The 9,821-nt window shown below is 43.3% G+C and overlaps 1 protein-coding gene across 1 annotated transcript in view; it reads right to left on the bottom strand.

Moving 5' to 3' along the window:
- LOC311117564 (major facilitator superfamily domain-containing protein 3-like) overlaps nt 1–9,487 on the bottom strand; it is a 30,712-nt gene extending 21,225 nt beyond the window's left edge. The window contains exons 1-2 of the mRNA XM_084192495.1: nt 9,446–9,487; nt 5,788–6,553 (exon numbers count right to left, since the gene is read on the bottom strand). Of these exons, the coding sequence (XP_084048621.1) occupies nt 5,788–6,478 (691 nt within the window). The 5' untranslated portion in view covers nt 6,479–6,553; nt 9,446–9,487. The remainder of the gene's footprint in view (nt 1–5,787; nt 6,554–9,445) is intronic.
- Nucleotides 9,488–9,821: the final 334 nt, after the last annotated feature.

Raw genomic sequence — 9,821 nt, forward strand, 5'->3', positions numbered from 1 at the left:
GTGCCTGGCACCTACTACCATACCCCGTTCAAATGCACTTAAATCTCTTGTTTTGCCCATTCACCCTCTGAATTGCATATACACAATCCATGTCTCAATTGTCTCAAGGCTTTAAAATCCTTCTTTAACCTGTCTCCTCCCCTTTCATCTACACTGATTGAAATGGATTTAAGTGACATCAATAAGGGATCATACATTTCACCTGGATTCACCTGGTCAGTCTGTCATGGAAAGAGCTACCTTGTGTTGCTAATGTTTTGTACTCTCAGTGTAATTCATAAATGCCTCATGAGCTTAGTTCAATTGTTTTACTCCATCAAAACCCCAAATATAAACTTGTTTTACTCCTTTGTTTGTAAACAGTGTAGGCCTTATTGTAAACAAACACTGCATCAAAATAGCCTCAAAATATGATATTAACTATAATTTTGATGTCATTCTTTTTTTTTTTTTTTTTTCATTTTAGTCATATAGCAGACGCTCTTATCCAGAGTGACTTACAGTTAGTGCATTCATCTTAAGATAGCTAGGTGGGACAACCACATATCACAGTCATAGTCAGTACATAAGGTAGCTATCAGCAAAGTCAGAGTTAGTAAGAGGGGGAAAAGTTAAGTGCGAGTGTTAGTTCAGAAAATGCAGATGTTTTCGGAAGATGGGCAGGGACTCTGCTGTCCTAGCTTTAGAGGGAAGCCGGTTCCACCATTGGGGTGCCAGGACAGAGAAGAGCTTGGACTGGGCTGAGCGGGAGCTGCCCTCCCGTAGGGGTGGGAGGGCCAAGAGACCAGAGGTGGCAGAACGGAGTGCTCGGGTTGGGGTGTAGGTCACTCATGGATTGTCATCCATAGCTCTGTTTTTGAATTTGAGAGTGGTTACATTCCTCCAACCCCATCCCTCAGCTATTTACCAAAACACTGGATAGGGTGACCGCTTTGTTGTTGTTTGAACAACAGATTGTCCTTTTAAAGCCTTTATAATGTCTAATAAACCGCAGGCTACTGTCGCACATGGAAACCATGTGTTTTATGTATTTGATACCAATCCACTCATTCTGCTCCAGCCATTACCACGAGCCCTGTCCTGCCCAATTAAGGTGCCACCAACCTCCTATGCTTGATTCTTTACCAGTGGTTATATGTCTCTACAGCATTCAGTGCTCCCACTGCTTCAAACTCATTAATTCTTTAAAAGGGGAGTGCAGACAAACACAACAAGGCTGATTATTCATTTCTATAAATATTCTCAAAGCAACAATTGTCCATTTCAGTGGGGATTTCATTAGGCATCCACAAAGAAGAAACTAGTAGAGAGGGGGGTATGGGAGAAAGATATAGAGACAGAGAGAAAGACAGAGAGAAAGGGGTAAGGGAGAAACATGAACAGACAGAGATAGAGGGGTAAGGGAGAATCATGAACAGACAGAGATAGAGGGGTAAGGGAGAAACATGAACAGACAGAGATAGAGGGGTAAGGGAGAAACATGAACAGACAGAGATAGAGGGGTAAGGGAGAAACATGAACAGACAGAGATAGAGGGGTAAGGGAGAATCATGAACAGACAGAGATAGAGGGGTAAGGGAGAGAGACAGTGAGAATGATTTATGGAGAGAGACAGAGACAGGGTTTGAGAAAGAAAAGGGACAAATACAGAGGAGGAGGGATGTGGAAAGAGAGGGAAAATGTGGAAGAGTGAGAGGGTGAGGAATTTGGTGCAGGGGGTGTGGGGGGGAGAGGAGGGCTGACAGGTTGCTGATGGGAAACGAGAAGTGTTTGTGTACAAGTGAGAAAGAAAGACAGAAAGAAAGAGTGAGTGAGAGAGGGAAGAGGAGGAGGGATCAGCATGAGAGGGTAGGTGGGGTGAAGGGTAAATTAGGACACAGAATGGTCGGGTCACAGAGTGGTCACATGAAGCTCAGACACTACAGGCCAGGATCAGAGGGGATCACAAGGACACTTAGGAGAAAACAAGACACAACACACCCTGGGGACACGACAAAGAGAGATGTCTAGTAAATCAGTAAGCTACAGGTCTACGTACACCTTCCATAGAAAGTAGAGACCCCACACACTCACATGACCAGCCCTATTGACACACTCACACATTAATAGCAATCCCTACAGGTGTGCACTTTGCAGGGTGTCACAGAGTTTGTTGAAGCCCTAAGGAACTAGGCCGAAGCACGGGAAAAAACACTATCTTGCTATTGGCAAAGGGTAAAGCAAGGCAACTTGAACCCCACCCACCCTACCCAGATGGGTCACTTTGATAAAATGCTTTTATGTTACCAACTACGTTTTACTCCCATTACCACATTAACTATAACTGTCCTCTCTAACCTGTCTACATAAATCTGTAGAAATCTGCTGCACTACAGAGCTCCATAGCACCAGGAGAACCACACCACCCCATCAATCAGGGATCCTGTTGGGCTGGGGGCGATATGGCCAAAATAACATATCACAACATTTTTCTCTTTTTTTTTAATGGTTTGGCAGTATTTGACGGTATTATATATTTCTGAATACTACAAGTTCTAAATATGTTTTATGAGTAATGCATAACTCTAGGATGGCAACATATTCATTCTAATTGGTTTAATGGGCTTTCTCCTTTCTGATAGTTTTGTCCAAGTTTGGTTGAGTATAAAACAGACTTTTCATTTATTTAGCACTGTATCAACATATCGTTATAGACGGTATTATAAAAAATCCATATCGGTATACCTTCAAATATGACATATCACCCAGCCTTAACTTCATGTCACCAGTGATTTATATCTATGCACCATCCCAATACTGTCCTCTCTCTTTAGGCCTCTTTGCCTTTATCCATCGCTGTCTCTGTCTCGCTCTGGGCACCATGTGGTGGTTCTTCATTAATTCATCCCCCCTTCAGCCTCCCTGCCGTCCTCCTTTTTCCCTCTGGAAAATTAACCCACATCCCCCCACACCGCTCTCTCCCTCCACTTCCCAAGCCCCCCCCCCCTCTCTCACCCATGCTCGCCATCATCTCTCCCGTGTCTCACTGTCTATCCTCCCAGTACGGCTGTGCATGGTGGGGGGGGGGGGGGGGAGACCAGTTTCCCACAGCAGGAAAATAATCCTGCAACAACAGGACATTTGAATTATTGTGTGGATTATAATTAATGAACATTTTTGTAGGGGTTGATACATTTTTCATTAGGGAAAATCAAGTCTGACATTTAATGTGGAAATTACCAACTTTAGAAGCCTTTTGAAACCTTGAATACAATACAAGTTTGGAAATTATCTGCAACAACAGTGTGATCAAATTAAGATCCTACATCTGTAGATGTTGGTCCTAAATGAACCACTGACCAATACAGTCAGTTTTTCTCTGTTTGACTAGTGGTTAAGGTTATTATTGTAGGGTAGGTTAATTTGATCCTAGATCAGTGGGTACTAAACCCAATAAGAGCAATCCTATCACTTTCCCATCTACCAATACCAGCCTATCCCCCCATCAGTGTTCCCTGGACTACAATACACAGGTTCATTCTCCTTCTATCCCTTTTGCCCCCGTCTCTCTCTCTGGGATTCTGCCCAGACAGCAAGTCCCATGGCCGTGACATCAGATGCCACAGGGGTCATCCAAACGGCTCCCTCTCATTGGTTGTGCAGTTCTACACAGAGCAAACTCACTGTGTTCATTAAGAGTGTGTGGGAGAGAGGGGTCTGAGATGAGAGGAGTGTGTTTGTGTGTTGGGGGGGGGGGGGGGTTAAGGCAGACCTTTCACTCCAAAATCTCACACACAAACACACACCCTTGCACATACATAATACAGTCTCATATTCACACGGATTGTTGAGTTTCACCCAACAGTTGCACACAAACACAAACAGTCTGACCTTTTTATTCTGAATTAAAGAGCGGACAACTAAGCTGGTTATTTGTAAATGCTGATTATATTAGATATGATTATTATGTTAATATTGATAACATCATGAGGATGAGGATGTTAACGATAATGGCGATGATGACAATGAATTCTATGGAGATGGTGACAGTGATGATGATGATGCTGGTGAACCCCTCAAACGGATTGGGGGGGGCAGCCAGTCTTACTGTCCTGTCTAGTGTCTGCCTGGGATCATCCAATTACTGTGCCACCCCTAACACACTCTCTCTCAAACACATACAGGAAAAACAATGGCACACACATTCACAAACAAGCACATGTATGCAAATGTATATAGAACATGTTTTCCCACCACCCAAACAAACACACACACCAGTCTGATGCTGCGTCTTCCATTTCAGTTTCCATGAAAAAAACACCACAGACACAAAGACACTAATCCTTACATAATCCCCTTCTGCAGCCAAACACCAAACTCTGTCCATATCAACTCTCGCTCGCTCACACACACACACACACACACACACGCTGCTTAACACCAAACTGTGTTTATCATAAAACCTTTTCTCTAACATCTCACTAGACCTAATATGTACCTGTTGCTTTGTACATAAATGCTATTCACAGAGTTCAAAATGTCATATTTTCCAACAACGGAACTTTAAGTAGGCTAGGTTCTTGACTCACTACCAAGTCCCTGATAATAACCCACTCATTCCATAAAAACAGACTAGATGATCAGTCGAGATCAGGGTCAACACTAGTTACCACAGCCACAAAGTCATAAACCCCGCCTATTTCTACAATTTATCTTCTTAAAATGTGATTTTAAACCTAGTCCTAACTTTAACCACACTGCTAACCTTATGCCTAACCTTAAATTAAGTTCATACATTTTTACGATATAGCCCATTTTTTACTTTGTAGCTCTGGTAAGAACAGTGGTAAGAAATAAGACCACAGCTGAATGGAGAAAAGACGATTCTGTCTTGCTTACTTCATTTTTACATTTTAGTCATTTAGCAGACGGTATAATTCAGAGCGACTTACAGGAGCAATTAGGGTTAAGTACCTTGCACAAGGGAACAGACAGATTTTTTTTTCACCTAGTCAGCTCAGGGACTCAAACCAGCAACCTTTCGGTTACTGGCCCAACGCTCTTAACCACTCGGCTACCTGCCACCCACTTCAGAAATGAGGCTACAGGTCATCAGGCTTGTATTCAATAGGCACCAAATGGATGAAAACTGACTGAAACAGGGCGGGACTATGAGGACTTGTCCAATAAGAAACGCTTGTTTTCGTTTTCTGTTGCAAAATGTTTTGCTACGTTGTGCATTAATGAGTATAACCCAAGGAGGTTTTCTCATAGGAGTCAAACAGACACTACCACATTGATGAGCTTTGCCTGTATTGAAAACTCTTCTGTCACTTAAACTCGATGATCCAAACCCCACTTACATAGAGAATGAGTAGAGAACTCGTTAAAGGCCATTTTAATGAAAAACTATGTGTTCAAATGCTGGGAATGTACTGACGCAACTCAGGACAACTTTGGACAGTCTATACGGTAAAGATTTTCAAAGTGGAGATAGTCTTATGAAGTGGTGGAGGGGTTTTCTACATAGATATAATATATCAATATGGATGTATCTCTGTGCTTTCCAACACAGGCACAGCACATTGATGGAGTAGTCACCTAGACCTGTAGGACTACTATTAGAAGAAAACATGTTTTGTCTAAGTAATTTATGTACTAGTAGGTTTCTTATGTAGTAGCCTTGTAGTGGATCAGGTTTAGTGTACAGTAGGTGAGAGTGGAGGTTAGTGTTAGGACTTTTAGCTACTTCTCCAGTTGGTACAGTAGGTGAGTGTGCATGGTTGTCAGACTGACTAGCAGACTTACCCAGTTTGTATGTGAGAACGTAGATCATGGTCCAGGGCGTCCCAGGTACTGACAGCAGCTTCCGCCACACCCTCCAAGGATGCAAAGCGTCCGACTGGACCCCCTTCCTCCCCTCTGCCTGGCCCCTCAACAGCTCATTGTCCAGCACGGGGGCCCCCCACACAAACAGTGCCACCCCGAAGTACACAAAGGCCAACAGCATGAACATAGGGCCCCACCCTGCCACGTCAATCACAGCAAGGAGCCCGCCCCCGGCGAACACCGAGCCGGCCTTGTAGCCCACTACCTGAGCCATGTTGCCCAGGCCCAGCTCACTGCGGCCCTTCAGCAGGCCCACGGCGGCCCCGTCCACTGTGATGTCCTGAACCGACGCCAGGGCGTTCATGGCCAGCAGAGTCCCCGCCACACCCCAGAAGTGGGCCTCTGGGGCCAGAGCGGCACTGGAGAGACAGGTAAGCGCCAGGCCAGAGACCGTGGCCACCAGCCAGCGCCGCTTGGTGCCCACACGGTCCACCAGGGGTGCCCAGAGAACCTTGAGCACCCAGGGAAAGTAGAGGATTTTGGTCAAGCCGATGTGGGTGAGGGAGTGGCCCGCCCCACGGAGGTAGACTGGGAGCAACAAGGACTGCAACCCATAGGGGATTCCCTGCACAAAGTACAGGAGGCCCAGGAAAACCAGCTTGTCATTCATGATTCAATAGGAGACTGACAATTCGTCAGGTCATGACGATGGTCCGCCAGGAGCTGATCAAATGGGTCGATCAGCCTAGGAGAGATGGGGAAGAGAGAGAGGGGATCATTTCACTGACGGAAAACATGAGCAAATTAGTGCCGGAGTCTGGTCTCGTGTTAGTCCTGCAGAGTCCAGACCACACATGCAAGCTGGTGACGGGGTTCCAAATTCCACCATGGTCCCTCTGTATCTGTCACCTTGTCTACCTTCCGACTGCCACTGTACATAAAACAATAAATATTAAAACATACAGTACCAGTCAAAAGTTTGGACACACCTACTCATTCAAGGGTTTTTCTTTATTTTTACTATTTTCTACATTGTAGAATAATAGTGAAGACATCAAAACTACGAAATAACACATATGGAATCATGTAGTAACCAAACAAGTGTTAAACAAATCAAAATATATTTTATATTTGAGATTCTTCAAAGTAGCCACCCTTTGCCTTGATGACAGCTTTGCACACTCTTGGCATTATCTCAACCAGCTTCATGAGGTAGTCAACTGGAATGCATTTCAGTGAACAGGTGTGCTTTGTTAAAAGTTAATTTGTGGAATTTCTTTCCTTATTAATGCGTTTGAGCCAATCAGTTGTGTTGTGAATAGGTAGGGGTAGTATACAGAAGATAGCCCTATTTGGTAAAAGACCAAGTCCATATTATGGCAAGAACAGCTCAAATAAGCAAAGAGAAACGACAGTTCATCATTACTTTAAGACATGCAGGTCAGTCAATACGGAACATTTCAAGAACGTTTAAAGTTTCTTCAAGTGCAGTCGCAAAAACAATCAAGCGCTATAATGAAACTGGCTCTCATGAGGACCGCCACTGGAAAGGAAGACCCAGAGTTACCTCTGCTGCAAAGGATAAGTACATTGGAGTTAACGGCACCTCAGATTGCAGCCCAAATAAATGCTTCACAGAGTTCAAGTAACAGCTACATCTCAACATCAACTGTTCAGAGGAGACTGTGAATCAGGCCTTCATGGTCGAATTGCTGCAAAGAAACCACTACTAAAGGACACTAATAAGAAGAAGAGACTTGCTTGGGCCAAGAAACACGAGCAATGGACATTAGACCGGTGGAAATCTGTCCTTTGGTCTGATGAGTCCAAATTTGAGATTTTTGGTTACAACCGCCGTGTCTTTGTGAGACGCAGAGTAGGTGAACGGATGATCTCCGCATGTGTAGTTCCCACGGTGAAGCATGGAGGAAGAGGTGTTATGGTGCTTTGCTGGTGACACTGTCAGTGATTTATTCAGAATTCAAGGCACACTTAACCAGCATGGCTACCACAGCATTCTGCAGCGATACGCCATCCCATCTGGTTTGCGCTTAGTGGGACTATCATTTGTTTTTCAACAGGACAATGACCCAACACACCTCCAGGCTGTGTAAGGGCTATTTGACCAAGAAGGAGAGTGATGGAGTGCTGCATCAGATGACCTGGCCTCCACAATCACCCAACCTCAACCCAATTGAGATGGTTTGGGATGAGTTGGACCGCAGAGTGAAGGAAAAGCAGCCAACAAGTGCTCAGTCCTTCAAGACTGTTGGAAAAGCATTCCAGGTGAAGCTGGTTGAGAGAATGCCAAGAGTGTGCAAAGCTGTCATCAAGGCAAAGGGTGGCTACTTTGAAGAATCTCAAATATAAAATATATTTTGATTTGTTTCAAAGAAAAATGGTTACTACATGATTCCATATGTGTTATTTTATAGTTTTGATTTCTTCACTATTATTCTACAATGTAGAAAATAGTAAAAAATAAAGAATGAGTAGGTGTGTCCAAACTTTTGACTGGTACTGTACATAAATATTAAATAATGAGCAAATGGAATAGTCCTCAATATAAATAGTTTGGGGTTTTAGTATATGTATTAAATGAAGGACACTCAGTGGTAGAAGCACATTATACACTGAACAAAAATATAAATGCAACATGTAAAGTGTTGGTCCCATGTTCCATGAGCTGAAATAAAAGGCCACTCTAAAATGTGCAGTTTTGTCACACAACACAATGCCACAGATGTCTCAAGTTTTGAGGGAATGTGCAATTGGCATGCTGATTGCAGGAATGTCCACCAGAGCTGTTGCCAGAGAATTTAATGTTCATTTCTCTACCATAAGCCGCCTCCAACGTCGTTTTAGAGAATTTGGTAGTACATCCAACCGGCCTCACAACCGCAGACCACGTGTAACCACACCTGCCCAGGAGCTCCACATCTGGCTTCTTCCCTTGCGGGATCGTCTGAGACCAGCCACCCGGACAGCTGATGAAACTGAGGAGTATTTATGTCTGTAATAAAGCCCTTTTGTGGGGAAAAACTCATTCTGATTGGCTAGGCCTGGCTCCCCAGTGGGCAGGCCTGGCTCCCAGGCCCACCCATGGCTGCACCCCTGCCCAGTCATGTAAAATCCATAGATTAGGGCCTAATGAATTTATTTCAATTGACTTATTTCCTTATATGAACTGTAACTCAGTAAAATCGTTCAAATTGTTGCATGTTGCGTTTATATTTTTGTTCAGTATAGATTCTTGCATACTGATGCATCAGACAGCTGTCATGCTTTATTCACAAGCAAGAATGTTCATTTTCCTTTTAATTAAATGTATAACATATGTGATAGTGTAGATATCATTTTACGCCCCAAACTTGACCTTTAGATAGTAGCAGGCTAAACTGATAATACTGTATCGGTAACTTGGCTAGTTATAGCACTAGCAAAAAACAATAAACATGCATGGTCAAATAGCTAGTACTCAAGCTAACGCTGTCATACTACCAATTCAGAACAAGTATCAGCGCTTGCCAATAGCTAGCAAATTCGGTGGTGAATTTGTATAAATATTATATCATAAAACATTAATCTGAGTGCAATCAGTTTTGATAGTTGTGTTGTTTGCTAGCTATCTACATACTGGAAAGGGAAAACCTGTTATCGGCGCTTCGTCAGCAACACTAAAATTGTACTTCCGGGTCACGGAATATCGGAACTTTTCACAATAAAAGTCCCCCAAGTAATAGTAGAAACGTGTCAATAAACTGTAGTTATTCATGATATATGAAAAAATACTTGTCTAAACATTAACAATGATTCATATTTGTTCATATTTAAGTGACATTTGCATTAAATGTGGGTTTTAAAACATGTTCCAAGGTCAAATGAATGCCACAGTAAAAGTATTGTAGGGAATACTCAGTAAAGTCTGTAGAATATATATATGGTGTTATGTCATGGTGGACTGAGATCTATATGCCCAGCAACACTTTTTACACCACCCACTCCATTGGTCT

This window comes from Coregonus lavaretus (genome assembly GCF_964263955.1).
Source record: "Coregonus lavaretus genome assembly, contig: HAP1_SCAFFOLD_205, whole genome shotgun sequence".
In the NCBI taxonomy this organism is placed as follows: domain Eukaryota; kingdom Metazoa; phylum Chordata; class Actinopteri; order Salmoniformes; family Salmonidae; genus Coregonus; species Coregonus lavaretus.